The following is a 22,396-nucleotide window of genomic DNA, read 5'->3' on the forward strand; positions in this document are numbered from 1 at the left end:
GACAGTCTCAGGGGAGAAGTGTCCCACAGAGTGAACTACACCGTGTCTTCCTGGAAAGCTTCCTTTTGGATGAGGTGCCACGACAGCCTACGTGGAGCAAAGGGCAGGAGGCCACCACCCACTTCTCACGGGCTGTGGTTCCAGGTCAGCTTCCTCTTACAAAGAACAGATCCATTAAACAACACAGTCAAGCTAACCACAAAGCAAATGGCAATGATTTTAATTCAACCACAGATCAAAAAGAAGGGAGGTAAAGGAATGTTCTCCACAAACGTACGAGGAAGGAAAGGAGCAGGTGTGAAAAGGGACGAGAGAAAAAGAGGAGTAAGAAAAGCGGGGAGAAGAAAAGAGGGAGAAGAGGAAAGCAGGAAGGGCTCAAAGTCCCGTTCTGACCTCCGACTCTCTGCTTCTTCCCTGAGGCGCTGGGTTTGATAAAAACACAGAGCCCTGCGGCCAGAATGGTTTGTTCCTGGACGAAGGCCCACGGCTGTCCGTCCAGGCCAAACTCACATTAAATAAATTCCAATGTACACTGTACAAGAGAGCCAGGCCCCGCCCTCATCTCGCCAGCCTCTCTACAATAAAGCCCCTCTTTGTCCCCTCTGCATCAGGGGTCCCCTGAGGGATAAAGAGGAAGAGGAACACTGGCTCTCAAATGTCCATGCAGAAAGCCATCATGGCTGGTAGGGGTACAACTGGGACCCCAATGGTACGCCAGCACCCAGGCTGGGGTAGGAGGGAGTGTCTGGCAGTAGTACCCCTATGAACTATGTCACCCCACCCAGAGTCTTCTCTGTCCAGGTGCAGCCGGCGTAGCACAGTCTAGGGTGGGTGGGGGAAGGGGGACTCGTGCAAAATGGTGAGGGGAGGACTCTTCTCAGCCTTCCCTAGAGGACCAAAGGCAAGGCAAGGAAGGTACGCCATGACAGGTTGGGACAGAAGGTGCAGGCAGGCGGCCCCTCCCTCCATCACTCCGCGGGTGGATGGGCCAGGTTGGCCAGAACCTTGGCTTGGTCCACAGCATCCAGCAGGTTCTTGGCATCCACAGCCAGGGTGTGGGAAGCTGTGAGCATCTGGCGCTTACAGTCCTCGCTCAGGGATGTCACAGCATTCTGCTGAGCCAACCTCATCTTGTTGATGAGCTCTGCCAGGTCTTTGTTGAGCAGTTTCTGGGTCCCTTCGATCTGGCAGGCAAGCAGACAGGACAGGTTGAATGAGGGATGGGTTGGAAAGGCTAAGGCATCAGAAGCTCCCCGGGAGCCAGTTACTCCCCAACCTGGGCTGAATTCACCTTTCTGCATAGGCTAGAGTTGGTCTAGAAAAATCAATGCAGCAGACGCCCCAGACCCGAGCCAATCATGCGCCAGCCATGCCTGACTGAACAGGGGAGTGCCCTCCATTATTACAGCGGCAATCCCTGCATGCTGGGCAGAGGTCAAACACATTCACCTACTTTGATGGATAATCTTCGTTATCAAACTGATGGCATTTAGAGTGACCATGGAAGCAAACCACAGGGCGCATTGGTGAGGGAGCTTCTACATAGAAGTGAGAGCCTCCCCGGATAGGGAAGACCCCCCCCCCCCGCCCAACGTGGTGGCGCCATACCATGGGCTGAGGTCTGGAAATGAATAGACTGGAGAAAGTGAGTTGAGCACCGTTTACCATTCTGCCTTCCCCACTCAGCTGTGATGTGAGCAGCCACCTCACACTGCGCCCACCGTATCTTCTCTACCACGACGAGCCAGATAAACCTTTCCTTTCTCTGGGCATTTTTCTGGAGTATTTTGACACACTATGCTTTGACTGTCTGTTGTCAAGGTGAGAGACCAGATCCCATGTTTATTTACTTAACCATCGCATCGCTTGTGCTTAGCACGACGAACACACAGCACTATCGTTGTAAGCTATCTCCCAGCAGACCTGCACTGGGAAATTCACCCAGTGAGCTGTCCAGGTTCTCAGGAGCCATCTCAGTCCTCTGGTAGCGCCTGCCCTGCTGGGACTCCTTCAGGTCCCTGTTGCCACCCAGAGGATAGCCAGCCCTGCCCTTGTTCTGGTTTGCCTTAGGCAACCACAGGCAGTAGAGATAGGATGGGCCACATAGATGACCGCTAGAAGTCAAGGCACCTATGTACTGCATTTGTCTAGACAAGGAACTGATCCGGTTCCCGTGGCTACAGGAAGACAGCTGTGAAAACTTTGCGAGTTCAATCTCCAACAGTCCTGGAGGTCAGAATCCTGACATGGGTCCTGTGGCGGGTCATCAACAGAGCTACACCTCTGTTAGAGAGTCCAGGAGAGACTTCCTTGCTTTTTGCAGCTCCAAGGTTACACCTTCCTTAGCCGTGGCCTCTTTCCAGCACAGGCATTCCTCTGACTTCAGCTGCTGCCCTCCCATTCCCTCAACTCTGACCCCCTCCCCATGGATACTCCATCATATCCTCTCCTTCTGAGAACCCTTAATTTTACCAGCTCAGTAAAGCTCCTTTTGCCATGTCAGATACTCTGTGTGGGGGTCCCATTTTTGGGACATTACTCTGCCTGCTACAGGTATCCTTCCATCAGAGAACCAGGACTTGCCCTTGACTTTAGCAGTAATGTGCTATCTATAATAATAGTTACCTTAAGCTAAGTGCAGAGGGTTGCTAGGTAAGGGATGATGGCAGAGGAGAGAGGAAGGAGTGCTCCTCCATGCATCTACCCACTGAGACTATTTGAGACCTATACAGGGGTTCTCACTGGGAACCAGAGCAGGTTCAGTTCGCTGGTGCTAACCGCTCTGATGCTCTGCAGAGGCAACTGTTGGGAGAATCGAGGCTTCCCAGGGGGCCGCAGTAAGCCTCTGGAAGGAATTACAGCCAGGGACAGGAGGAGGCACAGGAGGCATGGCTGGGAACCAGGACACTCACCTCTGTTCTAGACGATGACGGCAAAGAGGGCAAGAGATCGTCCACACTACCGATGAGTTTCCGCAGGTTCAGTCCCACATTCTAAGAGAGCAAGAGCCGGGCAACTGTTCACTTGCCCTTTGAAAAAGCTTCTCCCCCGCACCCCAGGACTGCACTTGGGCATCTGTCCTCTGAGACTGCCTAGGACTGGACTCCCTAGGGGTTCCCTTGTTCCTCTGGGGTCTGTGGGACTGGACAATGGGTGGGGCATAGGAGTTTTCCTTCTAGGGCCAGGGTGGGCAGCCCTACCTCCCTGACCCGCCCCCACCCTGTCAGTCACCTTGACCACCAGCACATAGTCCTCAGGGGGAAGCTGGCTGAGCCTGTTCTTGAGGTCCAGCACGGCCTCCACCAGTGTCATGACATTGTGGTACACGGCGTCGTCGGTCCTGTCCAGGTTGGCTGTGGGCTGAATGGACTGAAAGGGAGGGATGGATGGCCAGCGGCCCATGGGGAGCCAGAAGGGTCCCCTATCACTGTAATTCATTCCTGGGAATGCACAGCTATCAACCCGTGTAAAGACCCCTGCTTTGCAACAAGCACTCTGTCCCAGGGGTAGAGCCCCCCCGCTTCTGCCTCTGGGATCATCGTTCTTCAACTGGGGAAGCCAAACAAAATGTTGGTGTGTTAACAAGACACAAAGTCACACCAGCTTGGTCTAAACATCGTCTGGTCTTTGGGTCCATACTGTCTTAACATTTCTCAGACGATTTTTCCAGTGGATGCTGGAATCTGGGGGAGAGCTCAGGAAGAGAAGAGGCCCTGATACTCCTGAGAGCAGACTGGGCCAATGAGACCTTTTCCCTGGTCAGGGAAGAGACCAGGAGCTAAAAAACTGGTCCCCTTTCCCCATTTTGTCATAAATTAGCCACGAGGCCTTAGGCAAGGTGCATCTGCTCTCTGGGACTTATCTCTGCAACAATGACACTGGACTGGATTATCTCCAAGAGCCTCTGAGCATCTCAGGTCTATGGTTTTGGGCAGTTGTAACCCCAATACATACCTGTGCACCGAGCCGTGGTGGCTTCTGTGGGGGCCCTGTGAATTCCACTACAATGGAAGGACAGGGAGTAAGTGAAAGTCTCAGTACCTGGTCTTTCTTTTTTCTACTTTCTTATAATCAAGCCAACCGCCCTTCTCTACCATCAAGAGATCCCAAGAGTATAAAACCCAAACTCCAGGAAGATGACCAAGGAAACAGCGTCCCAGGCCTTCCTGACTTCCCAGTAGCCGGGGACGAGATCTGTCTATGGCATAGAAAGAAAAGGTCAAGGCAGGGAATAATGAATGCAGTGAGTATGGGAGACTCCAAGGCTTGATGTGCTCCCTCCAAGATGGGCAAGAAGCCCACAGTCTGCAGGCGGCAGCCTGTGCAGTCCACCCCGGCGCAGTGATTTAAGACTGTGTGATGGTGTGTTGTACTGTTGACTCTCCTCTGAGGAGGAACGGCACATACAACCTGGGGGAGCTCTTGTGACAGGGAGCCAAGATGCAAGCCAGTAATCTTGCTTCTGATCGAACCACCACACAGGGGCTCATTCATCCAAGGCAGCCGCTTACACCCCCCAGTCTTAATTTTCATCTGGAGAAGGAGCTCGTTGGCTCTGAAAGGACCTTTGAACCCAGAACATCTGGTCTCAAATCCAAGCTGAGTTAATTAGTAAGTAGTCGGGTGCTATTAAACAGGCGGCTTCGTGGTCGCAAGCCTCTGATTCATCTGTGACAGAAAGAGAGACTGCACTGGCCCCATAGTGTTGGTAGAATACGAAGTAGTTTAACATTTGTGAGTGACTTAGGGCTGTGCTAAGTTCGTTGTGACTATTAGCAGCAGCAGCAGCAACAGCACCACTCTGCCCCTCCTTGCCTTCACTAGAAGCTTCTGGAAAGGTCTTAGTGACTCTGACATTTCGATCCCTCTGGCCTGGAGAAGACCAGGGTCTGGGAAGGTAAGTCTAGACCTAACGAAGGGCTCCCCATAGGGTGAGTGGAAAACAGAAATGGGGAGGGCGTTCCAGGCTCAGTTAAGAAATGAAGACGGGAGGTGAAAGGAAAGGGGGACCAAAGGAGCTGCCAAGTACGGAAACGCAGAAAGGGCAGAGGTGGATAGAGAGTGAGGGGCTGGGTGGAGCTGAAGGGGAGTCTCCTTCCCAAATCCAAGTGACTCCACACATTCAAAATAAAACAAGGTAAATGGTGACTTTTTCTTCTTAAATGTCAAAGACAGCCCTGTACTCCTTGCAGGACAGTGAGCAAGGCCAAGACCAGACCCCCAACACACCCCGGGTGGAAACTGACCCCCAGGGAAGCACTCACTGTAGCCAGCCTCCTTCTCGGGGGTCTGTAAGGAAAGGAAGAGAGAAGGGAGTCACTACTATGCACAGGGAACATCTTATTTCCATCATCACATCCCCCTTCCAGTTTAGCCATTAGAGCCATGAACGGGGGGACCCTAGAGCTCCTGACCCCAAATAACCTTTCTAGAGGCCCAAGACAGCACTAACAATATGAGTCCCACTGACTTTCAGGTGAAGAGAATCATGGGTTCAACCTAAAGGGCAGAGACAGGCAGACCCATGGGTCTGGAAAAGGGGACCTGGGTGGATAAGGCTTTTGTAGGCTGTGGCTCTGACAGGCCTTTCAAGGTAACTTACCAATGGGGACTTGTCATTCATATAAACCATAGGGTCCTGCAGAGAAGACCAAAGCAGAGAACTTAGGTTCCAGAGTAGAAAGTCTGGAGAACAATGGGGGAGCATCCCTCCGCCTGGGTAGGAAAAGAGGGGAGCCACTCACCAAGCATCTCTCCTCCCGCCTCAGCCACTGGGAATCTTCCACCATTTGCTTCTGCTGGCGGTCTAGAACCTGCCGCATCTTGACCTTCTCTGCCTCCCAGAGCTGCTGGGCCTCTTCTCGGCTGCTGGGCCGGATAAAGTCCTCCTCCTGTGAGGACAACAGCTGCAATGAGCCCCGTCCTTGGGCCTGGACCAGGGAGGGTCTGCTGAAGGGTCTCGGGGGAGCCAAACCTTGGCATTGTCTGCTGCTCTTCTCTTGTCTAGCCCTTGCCCCACAACCACGGATGCGAACGCAGAGAGTTTTGCTCTGGTCTCAGCCTCATTCACATGCCTGGCAGCAACAGGATGCCAGATCCCAGAGCAGTGGGTTCAGACGGTCACATGATCTGTTCATTTGATTTTCAACCATCTACCCCTTTTCTTGGCTGGCATTTGTGGTGGCTACTGACATTTAATAGACGCAGAAAAACAAAGCCAGCTCCTAAACCATTTGGAATTTGTTTCCCCCTAAGCACTGTGATGGCAGGTCTGGAAGCTTCTACCTACAGAAGGGCCACCATGAGCTCCAGGCATACAGGACTGTTTGTGCCCATCAGCCACGCTCTCTTGGGTAAGGTAACAGCTTGAATAGTACGACCAGAGGTTAAAAGAAAGGAATCAGCTAAGAGAGAAGGTGGATGATGGACCCTTCAGAAGCGTGACTCCACAGACACAAGATGACGGCTGCTTCCTCCTCGCTAGTCCTAACCCCATCTTCACTCACCTGTGGGGCTTTGGACTTACTCTTGGTCTTATCACCCTATGTGGGTGTTGATGTTTCCTACTTTCCCTCAATCTTTTCAGGGTGCATTTGTATAATTCTTTTCTCCGTCCCTCTGAACTACTTTGTATTTTATCTACTGTGAGTGAGCACCTTGGCCTCTTGTGTCTACCGGAGGAAGAAGGCTGTGTGTGTCCTCTGCATGGCAAAACCCTGTACCAGTGACAGGGATCTTTTGTGACATGAACACCAGAGGTTCCTGCCACAGATTGAATGTTCACGTGTCAGGAACTTGATTTCCAGTGCAACATTGCTGAGAGGTGGGGTGACTTAAAGATATGGAGGTGCTGACTTCTTGAACAAGTTAATGCCATTAACACATGAATGAACTAGTTACCCAGTCTCAGGTATCCTATTATGGTGAATCCACACAGCCCCTTCCCTTTGACGTGGCCAGTTTATAGGTCACTTAAAGAAAATGCTAAGTAAAAAAGTCATATATACTTAAACAAGCCACACGTCTACCAGGCCTCTGAAGCGTTCTCCACTAAGTCCTATAACACAGGCCTGATTGTTACAGTCCAGCTTCAAATAGCCATGCTGGGGTATGCTGCCCATCACTCAGACAGATTCAATCACCGATGTACATTTCTTACAATAGTCATCTAAGCCAGCAGTTCTCAACCCGTGGGTCTTGACCCCTCTGGGCAGGGGGTGGGGGAAATCAAATGAGCCTTTCACAGGGGTCACTTAAGACCGCTGGATAACACAGATACTTACTTTATGTTTCATAACCATAGAAAAATTACAGTTAAGAAGTAGCAATGAAACATTTTATGGTTGGGGGGGGTCACCACAACATGACTCTATTAAACTGTATTAAATGGTCACAACGTAAGGAAAGCTGAGGATCACTTGGCAGCTGTCAAGCAGCTGTGTGGCAGCCATAGAGCTGGATGCTGGGAGAACAGAACTTTTAAAAACCGCTATGTCCCTGTTCTCACAGGGTTAAATAAGTAACAGACAGAACATGGAATTTATGTCCCTAACATGGTGCTATCTACCATGATATAATGTGGCCAGGAAGCCCTCAGTGGAGCCCTGTGGGTGCCTGCCCATGTTCTTAGCACTCCAAAACTGAGCTAAATAAACCTTTTTTCTGTGTGACGTTCCAGCCTCAGGTATTTTGTTATAGGAAAAGAAAACAGACTCTAATGAAGGCAAACACTTTTTGTTTTGCTTTCGAGACACGATTTCTCTGTGTATCCCCGGCTGTCCTGGAACTCGCTCTGTAGACTAGGCTGACCTCAAACTCACAGAGATCCACCTGCCTCTGCCTCCTGAGTGCTGGAATCAAAGACATGCACCACAACTGCCTGGTAAAAGTAAAGTTAAAAATGTCTCCAGCTAAATCCAATGTGGGTGACTGTTAGGGTCTATAGCTACCTCAGGTTTTTAATAAATAGTGGGGCTTAAGTGTTAAAAGTTCTAAATACAGGGTTAGATACATAGACTGAATGAGATTAAATGATGATAGGGTGAGTTGCTGGAGTCCAAATCTACATATAATCTTACAGGTCTTAAGAGATTCCCATTGGGCATATGTGCTGTACGCCCCGGAGTTGACCTTAGCAAAGGTTTTAGCAAACACACGCTGAAAAGCTTGTTGTGATGCCTTATAATGACATAGAACAGGGTAAATGGAGAACCTGTTTGCTTTATCCTTAATCTGTGTAAGTATGTGCATACATGTCTGTATGCATGCTAGGAGTGTGTTACAGGAGCACACATGCGTGGAGGCTGGAGGTGGAGATGCCCACCTTCCTGTTGTTCTTCATATCCTTGAGTCATGGCACTCTCTCTCTCTCTCTCTCTCTCTCTCTCTCTCTCTCTCTCTCTCTCTCTCTCTCTCTCTGCTGTACCAAGAGCTCATGGGGATGGACTAGTCTACCAAGCCGCCTAGTTCCTGGGATGCTCTGTGTTCTTAGAGCCAGAATGACAGGGGGGCCGCCACATCCGCCCAGCATTTGAGTTTAAGGCTCCAAACGCTGGTCCTCAGGCTAACATGGCAAGTGCCTTATCCCCGGAGCCATCTCCCCAGCTCCAATACTTCTAATAATAGCAACCTCGAACCTCTTTACGCTGCAGTTTGGTGGAAATGCATTCTGGGTACTCTTCCTAGGCGACACACACCTACACTTCTTGGAAGGAATCAGGAACTTGGGCTACAGAATAGTGTTCACGAGTTCTTCTCTGTAATTTGCTTATGCCTCATCCTTCCTGCCTCATTTACACCTCCACATAAAACCTTCCTTGTTCTAGCAAAACAGTGCTCCCCCCCACATAACTTTTTTCCACGGTCTTGCTGTTTTTTTGTTCATCCCCTGCATTCCAGTTTTTCCCTGTCCAAAGCTTCCCTGGGAGCAATACAGGTGAGTTTGCACCTGGGCCTGGAAGGCAAAGCCTCCCGGTTCTTCCTTCAGCACCCAGGACAGCACGCTGGTCCACCCTTCTGAACTTCATTACTGAATTGCAATATCCTCAGGGAAGGAGATGGCTACTGTCATCCCCATGTGAGGTGCCACAGACTCCCAGATGAGCCGTGCTATAGAGGAAATCATTTTTTTTCCATCTCCGAATCTTTGTTAGATGCTTTTGGGAGTCCAATGGGAAACCTGTCATCTCTTGTCAGCAAGCCGCTAGAAAGATCCATTCTCATCTATACCATAAAATGGCGTTTAGACTTTTAACTTCTTTTCTTTAACGTATTTAAAGAAATTTTCATCATGCTCTTTCAGGCAGAGCTCCCGTAGGACAACCACTTCTAATCCCCTGCCACAGAAGGCTGCACAGGCTGCCTTTATGGAACTGAACAAAGTCCTGGCAGCGAAATCACAGTCAGACAAAGGCCGTGCTGCCCCTCAAAGGCACTGAATAGCCTCTTTCCAAAAGAACGCCACTTTAAACAAAGCTTCCAAAACTTAATTAACTATAAATAAAGGGTCCAGGGTGGAGGGGGGTGCGGTGAACATTGCCTAAATTATAACACATTCTCAAAACTGCGGGTTAATTATGATTAAGAACATATGAAGTCAAAAATTGGTTAACTTAATGTAAGAGAGAAAAATAGAGTGAGTTTGGGGAACTTTGATTTCATAACAGATCTTACTGCCTGGAATTCTAAATTATGCCCATTTCAAATTTCCACTAAATTAAGAATAACAGCCCAGAAGCATATCAACATAATCGCCTATGTTTCTCAAAGGTATTGGAATAAACATACATTTTTTTCCCACATAGAGTGTTAGAGTTGTGTCTCTTGAGTCAGAAATGTACATACATATAGAGAAAAAGCTAAAATGGTGTTTCAGTTTGTTTCATAACTTAGTAAAATATATCAGGTGCTCACAGCAACTGACCCACAAGGGAGATGGCTGGTGGGGGTGGACATCCGCTCGCAGGCAAAGATGCTCTGCATGGAAGACCGGACCATCTGGTCCATGAAGCCTTCAGGTCCTCAGCAGTCACTGAAGAGACAGAGGCTGCAGGGAGTGGACTCGTGAGCCTGTCTCCACACCAGCCTCTACCCTTCACACCCACAAGTACCATTCACAGAGGCAGCAGGGAAAGCCACCTCCAGGAACTCTTTCCCCCAGGGATAGATTTTGCAACCAAAGTAATCAGTCAGGAATGCAGCCTAGGGGGCAACCCCCAGGATCCTTTTATTCCACAGCAGCCCCAGGCCCTGCTATGCTCTGCCCACTGCCTGGAATACCTGATTCCTGGGACTCAGGAAAGAGAGACAGTCTGCCATCATTGGCCGCAGCAGCAGTATGCACAAGAGCAGGTCCTGTCTGGCTGATGTATTTGCAAAGGGAAGGGGGCCACAGAAGCCCTCTGGAGTCTGCCTGGCACATGGAAACACAGAGCGCTTCCCAAGCCACCTCCCTCCAGCAGCCTCCTTGGCGAGACCGACACCCAGCATGCAGAGTCCTTCTTACCCGCATGCTGTGGCGCTTGAAGACATTGTGCCGGTGGAGAGGTGGGGTGTGCAGCGAGTTTACAGGAGATGGGTACTCCATAGGGCTGGTAAGTGTAGGAGAGCTGGCACACAGACCCTCAGGGACCTATTCATGAGAAGCAAAGAAGCACAAGGCACAGGAACAAGGCAAGAGGGTAGACAATTAGCTGCTACGAACAGGAGCACAAAAAAGGACGAACGTGAACCATGGGAAGGAAGACTTGCTCTACGGCGGAGGATAAGGATGGGGTGTGCTATTTTCCTGGCCCTGATGAAGAGGTGTGGCAGAGCAATGTGGCCTCTCATCTGCCAGACACTCCCCCAGCACAGTGCTCTTCACACGGGAGGATGCTCACAGCCAACTCATCTTCTGAAACCAGGGGTGTGGCCTCAGGACCCTTTGCAAAGGGTTTGTTTCATAGTTGTGACATAGGTTATGATAAGTCTGTAGATAAATGAATGCACACGTGCGTGTGCGCGCGCGCGCACACACACACACACACACACACACACACACACACACGTGGTTAGCCCTCAGTGTCCTAGGGATGTGTGGTTCCAGGATGTACCATAGATATGGAATCCCTTAGTATAATGGCGTTGTATTTGTCTATCTACAGCTGTCCTCCGATGTATTGTAGAGCACTCTAGATTATTTATGATATTTAATCCTATAGAAAGGCTATGTGAATGGCATAGTGTTTAGGGAACAATGACAAGAAAAATCTGTACCTATTTCATGCAGATATGGGCTTTATTCTTTTCTTTTTTTTTTCACATTTTCCATTATCGGTTGGTTGAACCCACAGGGTCAAAACCCAGAAGTGTGTGTGTGTGTGTGTGTGTGTGTGTGTGTGTGTGTGTGTGTGAACATGTCCTCTTTTTGTGTGTCTGGGGTATAATTATAATTATTTTGGTTAAAAACTTATTGTGTTTGAATTGTGTGCACTTGCATATTATTTGTATATGCATGTGCTCATATATTTGAATTATGCATGGAGGCCCTGGATTGAGGTCAGGAATCATCCTTAATCACTATTCCACCTTATTCACTGAGGCATGGTCTCTTGGTCAAACTCAGAGCTTATCTCAAAACCCTCCAGTTTGCTCTGGGAATTCCGCATCTCTGCCTTCTAAGACTGGAATTACAGACAGCCATGTTCACCTGACATTTACGCAGGCTCTGAGGCTTCAGACTCCAACCCTCATGCCTTCCCCAGCAAGTGCTTTAACCACAAAGCCACCACTCCAGTATAACAATAATTGCTTTAAATGTTTTCTTAATACTTTGTGTGTGTGTGTGTGTGTGTGCGCGCACGCGCATGTGTGCAATCACATGTGTACCATATAATGATTGTGGAGGTCAGAGGACAATTCTGGACATTGGATTTCTCCACCATGTTGGTTCTGGGGACCAAACTCAGGTCATCAGGTTTGGCAGCAGTGCCTTTACCCTCTGAACCATCTCACCAGCTCATATATATATATATATATATATATATATATATATATATATATATATATATATATATATATATATATGGCATGTTGTCACCTCCTACAAAACATGTCCATTCTCGGTTGGGCTTGTTTTTAACCCAGGGCCATCTCCCTGACAAGGAAAGCATGGTTGGGGGCTCACTCCTCCTGTGTGGAGCATCAGCCAAGCTAATATTGATACTTGTTCCTTGGGATGCTCTGTTTTGAAGCCACAACTCTATGCTAGGGAAGGTAGGGACAGGAAAGGCAGGAGGCTGTGCCGTATCTCACCCAGATGCAAGAGAGTGACACAGGGCAGGGGTACATGAGTTACACGCTACAGCCTTGGGCATATTCAAGGCTGGCAATGATGAATGCAGACAGCTTAGATGGGCCCCCGCTCTCTTTTCACTGGCCACCTAGGTCCTGTCCAGAGCCTCTGCACAGAATCTTGGGAGACACTCAAGTTTACGGGACGTCATCCATTCCCAGCACCCTGGAATTCCTTCTCAGAAGGCTCTGTTCAGGGTAAGAGGTCAGGGAAGCCAGGGACACAGGAAGGCAGCTGCAGGCAGGCACAGGAAGCAGCAGACACTGCAGATGGCTGGACTGGGCTGCAGGCAGAACTTCTGGAAGAACTGAATTTCTGTTCTTTTGATATCAGTTGAAATTCTTTCTTGGCTACCAAGAAAGAGCCAACCCAGGCATCTCCATCCCCTAAGCAGGTGTTTGCTGCTGCACCCCAAAGGTGTAGGCATGGGGTTTCAGGAAGGACCTTGAGGAGGGTGGGGTGCAAAGCTCCCCACCGTCTAGTTACACATTTACCTGGAACTGCAGCTTAGGAGCAAGCAGGTTGGTCTGCGGAGGGGGTCTATACTTGGGCCGGCTAGGCTAGAAAGAGAACACAGGGCGAAGTCAGTCTGACTCTCAGCTTCAGCCAAAAGGATACAGCAAAGCAACCATCAGGCCCGAGGCAGCTCTCTCTGTTTACCTCGGAAAGATGAGGAGAGAACTACCCTTGGATTCACTTTGCAGCCATACACTGAGCATTAGTTACTTGGCTAGTGGTAGGCAGGAAAGAGGACAGCACATGCAGGAGAGACTACGAGAAAGGGCCTTGAACCAGACTGGGTGTTGATACGGACTCATCCTTTGCGCCCATTCCCAACTGCGCCTGTTTGTATACTGGCATCTTACCTCCCAGTGTGACAGTGTTATAAGGCGCTGTCTTTGAGGGAGGAGTAGGTTTGGGTGAGGTCAGCCCATGATGGGATTCATGTACTAGAGACTATGAGAGTCCTTCTCATTTTCTCTCATCTTCCCTGACAAGTGAGGCTATGGCAAGAACCATCTGAGAGCTAGGAAGGGACCCCGTGACTGTTAATATTGATGGTCAATTTGACAGGTCCAGAATCCCCCAAAAGACAAGACTCTGGGTATGTCTTCTGGGGGAGGGGGAGTTCTATATTAAATTAACTGAGAGAAGATTCACTCTAGACATAGGGACATCATTCTGTGGGCTGGGATCTTGGACCACATAAAAAGGCAAAGTTACCTCAGAGGCAGCATCCACCTCTCTGCTGCCTGATAGCAACTGTCATGTGACCTCAGACTGCCATGCCTTCCCTACTATGATAGACTCTAATCTCAAATGTAAAGTCAAAATAATCCCTTCCTTCTTTAGGCTATTTTCACTGGGTGCCTCACCACAGTGATGAGGAAAACAGCAACCACAGACCCTCCCCAGAGACTAAGGCTGTGGACTTCCAAGTCCCTGATACTGGGAGGGAGGGATGTGTGTTGTTCAAATCATTCTGCCTGTGGCATTCTGCTTTGTCAGCTCTAGCTAATACAGGATTGGTTTCTGGAAATCCAAGCATCTGGTGGTGGCTGGTAGGGTCCCGGATCCTGAGTCCAGGCTATCACTACAGGCTTGGACATAGAGCCTGTACCTCAGGAGCTCAGCGCATTCCCCTTCCTTGTTATAATGGGCTCTTGATCTGCCACCCCAGAAGCACACAGGCTTCCACAGGGAGCTCTAAAGGACAGCTCTTGAGGGCTGGAGAGATGGCTCAGTGGTTAAGAGCACTGCCTTCTCTTCGAAAGGTCCTGAGTTCAATTCCCAGCAACCACATGGTGGCTCACAACCATCTGTAATGAGATCTGGTGCCCTCTTCTGGCCTGAAGGCATGCTTGCAGGCAGAATACTGTATACATAATAATAAAGAAAACATTTTAAAAAATGGTTAAGGATAGCTCTTGATTCAGCTTCCCCATGGGCTGTGTGCTTGACTCAGCTCTCTCTTGCTGGGACACCTGTGGATGGTTGGTGGTTGGGTCCAGAGCTGAAAGAGGAGTATAGAAAAGCCAGCTCCTTGTGTTAGGAAAGGGCAGTTGGGCCACAAAGGGCTCTGCTGTGGCCGCAGGACTAACAAGACCCAGGCTTGACTTACCTTGGGTGGGGGTTCTTGAAAGGCAGTGGGCTCCAATATTTTGGGGGGTCTATAGCGAGCATTTCTTTCCTGCTCTATGGCAATGTCCTTCTCCATCTGATAAATGTCACTGTCAAGGAGTCCAGGCAGACAGAGAGAAACAGGGTCAAAGGGGACACACTGAAGCCAGTAGAGGCTTAAATGAGAGCTACCAGATCCCACTTCCACCTACATGTTCCCCACTGAGAAGACTTGGGAGACCTCTCTGAGAGAGATTAGGATATGGATCTTGAGTTTACCCTTGCACCAAGGTTTGAGGGGATCATGCGAATAGACAATGGATAGAAATCCTTACAGAGCCAGCCCAACAGGTGGTAGAAGCTGGCCACAGAGCAACCTTCCCCACCTCCAGCCTTCCTGCATCTGCTATTGGCAACAAGCTCTGTGGATATTTCCAACGTCCCATCTGAATTTGTGACCCGGGCCTGGATTCACCATGCTATTAGATACTCCCCGTCTCCCTCTGTAGCACACTCTGGGGCTGCAGTCCTCTCAGCTATCATGAAATCCTGCCTTTCTCTCATAGTGAAGTGCTTCTCATCCCAGAGACCCTTAGAATCACTGCATGATCTTCAAGTCCATGTGCTCAAAGGAACACTAAGTATTACATATTGTCAAATGTATACCATGTGGTATGTGCCTTCAGATTTACACACACACACACACACACACACACACACACACACACACACACACACACTGTGTCCATATGTGTCCATAGCCTACTATGTACTTTATCCATCAAATGATTCTGTAAATTCACTAATATTTTGTGCAAGGCTCTCAAAGCTTGACACAAGACTGGGGAGTGCTAATTGGACCCTTTTCAAAGCTGGAGGAAGGTCCACCATGCTGTGCCTGACGGAGGCATCTGAGCTCTTCTAGGCTCTGAGTCTCTTCAAGGAGTGGGAGTGAGTGTCTACCCGGAGACAGGCAATGACCAAGACTCTCTGTGGTTCTCAAGACCCCACCTTTTCCCACCCCAGACCTTCTGTCTTTTCAGATTATATCTTTCAATTAATTTGGCTTTCTAAGTCTTCCTTGGGAAGGACCCACAGCTGGTGCAGAACTATTCAGGAGCATCATGGAGGGAGGAGGCAGCAGATAGGTGTTCTAAGATTACAGTTTCACAGATCATGTTAGAGACTTCGTGGCACAAACAAATGCAGGCTCATTCTTACCTGGGCATTCTTAAGTCTCTCCCTTCGGCCTCCCATCAGACTTTTAAATAAAAATATTTGTGCTGAGAGTGATCTTGACCCTACTGTTTATACCTTACAAGTGTTGGGATTATAAGCACGTGCTGCCTTGTCTTGCCTGTCACTTATTTTCTTACCCTCAGATAAAATCATCTGAGTTGGGAGTGTAGTTCAGTGGTAGAATTCTTGCATAACATTCGCCAAACACTGGGCTTGAACCCAATACACACTCACTCATACACACTCACTCATACACACTCACTCATACACACACACACACACACACACACACACACACAATGTTTGCTACATTATCTAAGATCATTAATCAAGCTTCCCTATGACAAAGGTCAGCAAATAGTGGCCACAAGCTAAGCCTGCCCTCCTACCTATTTTTTGCATGGTCTCAAATTAATAATGGCCACCATGTTTTTTCATGATTGAATTTTGTAAAATTTATGACGTGTAAAAGTATTGCCAAGTTTGGGCGTATGCAGACATAATTTTATCAGAGACAGCCAGCTTCTTCCTCGAGCAGTGCTCCTGACTGCAATGGTAGAGACAAGTGGTTGCAACCAGAGACTTTCACAGACTGCAAAGTCCCAAATATTTACTATCTGGGTCCTTAACGGAAGTGTGCTGATCCCCACCCTAAAGGAAACCAAAACAAGTTGGGCCACTTATGAGTTGCAGGCAGGAACCCTGAACCTCTAAGAAGAGGGAAACCCTGAACCCCCAAGATAGATGACATCCCCCCACTAGGGACCCCCTGGCACTGGAGAAACAGCAGCTGGACACTGAGAAGAAGCCAAGCCTTAGGCCACTGATGCCCAAACAAAACAGGCAGGCAACTCCTGGGGCACAGTCTTAATAACAGGTCAAAAGCACCCCTCTCTCTCATGACTGGGAAGGAATATGGAGTGGAGAGGAGAGCAAGAAAGGTCATGGTCACGAGCAGTCTGCTCCATGAGGGACCTGAGTGAGCAAGGCTTCCCCACGCTGGCCTCATCTCTGAGCTTGCATGGGGCAGTGAACTTGATCTCAACTTTCTGTCCTCCAACACTTTCTGGTACCCACCACACTTCTATTAAGAGGGCACCTACCCTGCAGTGATCAGGAGGGCATTCTAGTATAAGTTCCATTCTACCTGTCACCACTAGGGGGTCAAGTCACCAGCTTTAACCTGAATTCTCCTGGCTGACAAGGGGGAACAAGGGCGCCCACTGCACAAGGCTAGAGGCCACAGCCCCATGTAACGTTGAAGGGCAGAAAGCCTCAGCCTCCACCCATAGCTCCACATCCTATGCTCACCTGAGACTGCACACGAGCTCCGTGAAGCGGGGCCGGTCGCTGGGGTCATAGTCCCAGCAGCGGGTCATGAGCGTGTAAAGGACAGGTGGACAGAGGTCGGGCTTGGGCAGCCTGTCCCCTTTCTCCAGCACCCCGATGACATCCTTGTTTTCAAGCCAGAAGAAAGGCTGCTTCCCAAAGCTGAGGATCTCCCACATACATACAGCTGAGAGCAGAGGGGGACGGCTCAGGAAAGGGGTCAGCTTGCCCTCCCCAGGGATAACTGCAGCCATTGCGATTGGTCCCCGCTGGAGGAGAAGCATTCTCCTCTGAGGGCTTGTCCACCGCAATGATCCACCCCAGACATCCATAGCCTATACTTGTAGTAAATGAACCATGGTCTACTCCCAAGAACCTTCCCCATGGAGTTACTAGGGTTCTGGGGATCCAGAGGAGGGTATATCTGGATTGTCAGAACTTTCTCATAGTGAAGTTATAAACTTAGTACAGACTCGTGTTGCCTGTGTGATCTTGGGCACACCCCCGACTCAGCTGAGTCTTAATTTCCTCAGGGGGAAGATGGGAAGGACAATGAGTGTCCCAGAAACAGCGGCAGGGACAGTGGATCTTATACAGTGCACTGTGTCCATCAGACCCAGCAGGGCCTTCTCTCTCCTTGGACATCTTCATCAGAAGAAACTAGCCAGTTTTCTTTGAATATCCCTCGAAGCCTTTCCCACATAGTCCTTAGGCATGGCAGGTGTAGTACTTGCTTGCCACATGTGTTTACAAGGGAGATAAGCCCAGTTTGGCTCAACCAGGCCTCAGCCCTGTCTCTTCTGCTCTCTACTGACACTCTACCTTTGGGACTTCTCAGTGCCTCTAGGACCTGAGGGACATGTGCAAGACCTTCGTTCCCTGTGCTGTCCTCCTGCCCAGGTCACAGACAGGAGAATCATTACTTTTCTGGGTCCCCCTCGAATCACCACTCACCGAACATCCAGACGTCACTGGCGGTGGTGAAGCGGCGGAAGTTGATGGACTCGGGGGACATCCATTTGATGGGGAGACGGGTCACAGAGGCTTTGCATGGACAAAAAGGTTTGCAGGAATTACTTAAGGACAAAAGATCTGAAATTGCATTCCTGCTCTCCCGAGACCACTAGCCTAGGCTGCCTGAACCTCAGGCTTCCTTGCTCTGGGATTCTGAATTCTACGAACCATCCTGGTACCTGGGAAGCTCTCACCTTTGTAATAGTCCTCATCCTCGATGTACCGGGAGAGCCCAAAGTCCCCCAGCTTCACACACTCAGGGGAGGCCACCAGGATGTTCCGGACAGCAATGTCCCTGAAAGAAGGATTGAAGATTAGCATGAGGCACTGCCTTGGGACCCTGGTACAAGTGAGGAGAACCAGGCATCTGCCGGAAGGAACATCTCAGCAGGTTTCAGACAGGAAGGGAAACATAACTCCTGAAACTCCTAGGCGTCTGGCTCTACTTGAGGAGTGCCTGTTGACACCGGCCACTTTAGAGTCACTATCAACCCCAAAGGCCCCACTTGCTTCTCACAGGCCATGCCACTTCCTGCTGCTTCTGCTACAGAAAAGATGGTTTTTTAAAACACCCAACTTCAGCTAAATAAAGGAAATGACGCTATGAACACACAGCCTCGGCCCCGGGCCATGTGCATCTCACATTTGACCTTCCTGCTTTGGAATGTGAGTTTTCCAAAGGGAAACATTCTTATTTCTCTTGATCATGGCTTTCTCCTATGTTCTAGAACACAGGCTGGTACCGAGTGGATGCTCCAAGGGACTCACTGGAGGCACGAGGGAATGTTTGTTTGGATCTCCTACATGGCCTGACACAGGCTCAGACTCAAAATCACACAGGCCTTGATGGTGGCATGCCGAACACCTTGGGGTGTTGAGTCTCCTTGGGGGCTCACAGTATCAAGAGAATAAGAATGAAGTCAGGTGGTGAGTCGGGAGGAGCCAACTATAGTCATAGTTCAAGCAGCTGGGAGGTGGAGGGGGTGGGGGGATTCTGGAACGAGGGTGGAGAGTGGCAGACTCTCTGATGTTCCAGACACTTCTCCAGCCCCCTTCCTTCTTCCTAAGCCATGTGTCACCCAGTGGGCAAAGGGGAGGAGATGGAGCTCTGGGCAAGAGGGCAGCCATCCCCTGGCCCTCGCCAGAAGACACAAAGCTCCGGTGGGACCCTAGGGTAGGTGAGGAAATGTTCCATGGAGACTACCCACATGCTGAGGGCTGAGAGTATGCTCGGTTGCAGGCACAGGCCACACTGTCTCTCACGGTCCCTACCTGTGTACACAATTGATGCTCTCCAGATAGGCCATGGCTTTGCACACTTGTAGAGAGTACAGGACCAGAGTGGGTACCTTCAGGGAGTTCTTATTTCGCTCCAGGTAGTGGCCCAGCTGCAGGAAGGGAGACCTGGCATCAGAACCACTCATTCTACCGCAGCATGGCACCAAGGCACCAGGCTGCCAGGAGCCACTGATCCCTCCTTTCCATTAGGGGGGCAAAGGTAAAGATGGCAATATGTTTTGGCAATTTCCTCTACCTAGCAGCTAAATATGGAAGGTGGGAAGCTGTGACGATGTCTCCCGTGCCCTGCTCGACTTATCACGTGGGGTTCCTCCTCCGCCCCCTGAGCTCACCTCCCCATAAGCATACAGTTCCATGATAATCCACGTGGGCTCCTCTTCAATGATGCCTATGAGCTTCACGATGTGAGGGTGGTCAAGTTTCTTCATGATCACTGCATGGGGCAAGGGGAGGTAGAGCAGGTCAAAGGTCATACAGATAGTGTTTTGGTTTTCCTTCCTTGGTGCTGAGGATCAAACAGGGCCTCATGTATACCAGGCAAGTGTTCTACCACTGAGCTACACACCCGTCCCTGCCATACGAGAGAAAGGCAGTTTCCTGCCCCAGCTTCAAAGTATGCACCAAAAATTCTCTTATGATCAGGAGGGGAGGTGGGTTCCCATTACTGTTCACACCCTCTTCTTCCCAGCCTCCAGGGCCCCTCATCCTTGAGGGCTGGAGCATCTCAGGGGCCCCTCCCCAGGGGACGCCTACCTGCCTCGCTCATGAACTTCTCCTTGTTGTCCTGGGTGCAGTCTTTCTTGCAGGTCTTGACGGCCACATTAATTTTTTCTCCTTTCTGCAATAGGAGCATATGGTCAAGGGCTCTGCCACGTTTAGAGTGAGTGTTCTTTCCCTATCCTCAGCATGACCGATGCGGCACTGGCTACCACCCTAGGGAAGGCAGATGGTGTAGCCCTTCCATCGCACCTCACCCCTGCTTACCCCACACCCCATTTTTGTATCTTTGCTCAAGCGCTACTCCTCTTTCCCTTCCTTCTGGGTCATTCTGTGTTAGAGCTAGAAAGGGCTTCAGAGACCAGAAAGCTCAGTCCCTGTGTACAGATGAGGATACACAGTCACGTGATCTGTCCAAGGCCAGCAGGTATACGACAGAACACACAGGGGCTCCTTCAGAAGAAAGAAGGGCCTTCTTCTCTGTCCTTACTGTTGGCTTTCAACCATACTGCTCCTCTTGGGCTCTGCCTTCTCCAGCCTGCCGAAGTATAACCACATAGGCAAGGCTCACCCAGGCTTCAGTGACCTGGACACCAAGTCCTGCTGGAGCCACGCAGGCCCTGGCCTAACTGCATCTTACCCTATTTCCCCTTCTGCATTCTCCCATCAGCCTCAGAGCCCACTGTGTTTCCACCCCTAGGATGCTGCTCCCCAATCTTGGGAATGACTCTTCACTCCCTGGGTGCTCCAGATACAGTCCTGGGCCATGTGGATGAGGCCCCACTGTGTATCAGACAGAGGTGAAAGAGGACCCACTGTGCATCAGCTGTGAAAGAGGACCCACTGTGCGTCAGCTGTGAATGAGGACCCACTGTGCGTCAGCTGTGAAGGAGGACCCACTGTGCGTCAGCTGTGAAAGGGGACCCACTGTGCGTCAGCTGTGAAAGAGGACCCACTGTGCGTCAGCTGTGAAAGAGGACCCACCGTGCGTCAGCTGTGAATGAGGACCCACTGTGTGTCAGCTGTGAATGAGGACCCACTGTGAGTCAGCTGTGAATGAGGACCCACTGTGCGTCAGCTGTGAAAGAGGACCCACTGTGTGTCAGCTGTGAAAGAGGACCCACCGTGCGTCAGCTGTGAATGAGGACCCACTGTGTGTCAGCTGTGAAAGAGGACCCACTGTGTGTCAGTCACCTTCAACCTCTCACCCAGTTCCTCTCTCACCCTTCAGACAGACAGATGAGGGATGCCAAGAAAGAGCCTGGGACTCACGTGAATCGTGTAGACCCCTTCATAGACCTCCCCAAAGAAGCCTTCACCAAGAATACGATTAAGAACCACATCTTCACGGGAAACACCATACTGTGGACCTGCATAGAGGGAGAAAATAGGGGTGGGGGATCCCAGAATCCTAAGTCCAGCTGGCCTCCCCAGGGAGAACCTGAGTGTGCAACAGCAAAGATCTAAGGACTTGACTGGAAAATGACATCTAAATTGTCCCATTGTCTCAGATCCAGGGATATGTATCACCCTGCTCCCTGCTCCCTGGATTCACATTTTTAAGGCCCCCACTGAGCTACACAGGTCCACGTTAGGCTGATCTGCATAGAATCTCAGCTTTCAAACCAAGGGTCCCTCGGGTCTTCCCTGACAGAGCACATGCAGATGAGGATGAAGGTTCATCCCAGAAGTCCTTGTGATGTCACCTCCCGGGGCCCCGACTATGGTCACAGTGGTGGTAGGGTAACCATCCTCTTTAAGAACCCCGAACCTACCTCCTGGCCTTCGCAGCGTCTCATCGGGAATCTCTGCATAGATGTCTGATTCTGTAACGACAGAAAGGGGCCCGGCCCATGGGCCCAGTGTTTTTACTGAGCACAGCCAGGAACTAAGCCATGACTCCTACTTGGAAGCCAGGACAGGCAAAGGAGTGAGTAAAGGTGGGCCATGCAGGAGAGGCCAGGCTCCTGTACCAGGAGTCAAGGAAGACACCTCAGTTTGAAGCCATGCTCACTCTTTGTTTTGCCAGTTTCAAGTAATGCATTACCCCTTTGACCTTATGATTAACTTGATGTTTTCACCTCTCCCAAATCCATATGCTGCAGCCCTATCCTATGGTACGATGGCTGGCATGGGTCTCTGGGAAGTGATGAGAGTTAGGTGATGTCATGAGGAGGGGACTCCTATTACAAATTAGTGTTCTTAGAAGAAGAAGTGCTAGAGTTTGCTCTCTCTACCATGTGACCACACAGCAAGGAGGCACACACAGAAGAGAGACCCCACGAGACAGAATCTACAGAGGCCAGCCCTGCCAGCCCTCCAAAGCTGAGAGAAATACATGAC

At 50.1% G+C, this 22,396-nt stretch overlaps 1 protein-coding gene across 6 annotated transcripts in view; it reads right to left on the reverse strand.

Annotated features, from left to right (window-relative positions):
* Positions 1-187: 187 nt before the first annotated feature.
* The window catches only part of Ptk2b (protein tyrosine kinase 2 beta), a 121,498-nt gene continuing 99,289 nt past the window's right edge, over positions 188-22,396 (reverse strand). For 2 of the 6 annotated variants that reach the window (XM_075950202.1, XM_075950203.1), the window contains exons 14-31: positions 21,829-21,879; positions 21,326-21,423; positions 20,090-20,174; positions 19,669-19,769; positions 19,310-19,425; positions 18,232-18,332; positions 17,978-18,067; positions 17,006-17,210; positions 14,457-14,565; positions 12,829-12,894; positions 10,505-10,630; positions 5,745-5,891; positions 5,603-5,638; positions 5,265-5,289; positions 3,955-4,001; positions 3,232-3,369; positions 2,913-2,993; positions 188-1,184 (exon numbers count right to left, since the gene is read on the reverse strand). In XM_075950202.1, coding sequence (XP_075806317.1) covers positions 969-1,184; positions 2,913-2,993; positions 3,232-3,369; positions 3,955-4,001; positions 5,265-5,289; positions 5,603-5,638; positions 5,745-5,891; positions 10,505-10,630; positions 12,829-12,894; positions 14,457-14,565; positions 17,006-17,210; positions 17,978-18,067; positions 18,232-18,332; positions 19,310-19,425; positions 19,669-19,769; positions 20,090-20,174; positions 21,326-21,423; positions 21,829-21,879 — 1,838 coding nt within the window. In that variant the 3' untranslated portion in view covers positions 188-968. Of the gene's footprint in view, positions 1,185-2,912; positions 2,994-3,231; positions 3,370-3,954; positions 4,002-5,246; positions 5,290-5,602; positions 5,639-5,744; positions 5,892-10,504; positions 10,631-12,828; positions 12,895-14,456; positions 14,566-17,005; positions 17,211-17,977; positions 18,068-18,231; positions 18,333-19,309; positions 19,426-19,668; positions 19,770-20,089; positions 20,175-21,325; positions 21,424-21,828; positions 21,880-22,396 lie in introns of all 6 variants that reach the window. The other 4 variants (XM_075950200.1, XM_075950201.1, XM_075950205.1 and 1 more) reach the window with 3 other exon arrangements.

Source organism: Microtus pennsylvanicus, chromosome 15, assembly GCF_037038515.1.
Source record: "Microtus pennsylvanicus isolate mMicPen1 chromosome 15, mMicPen1.hap1, whole genome shotgun sequence".
Taxonomy (NCBI): Eukaryota; Metazoa; Chordata; class Mammalia; order Rodentia; family Cricetidae; genus Microtus; species Microtus pennsylvanicus.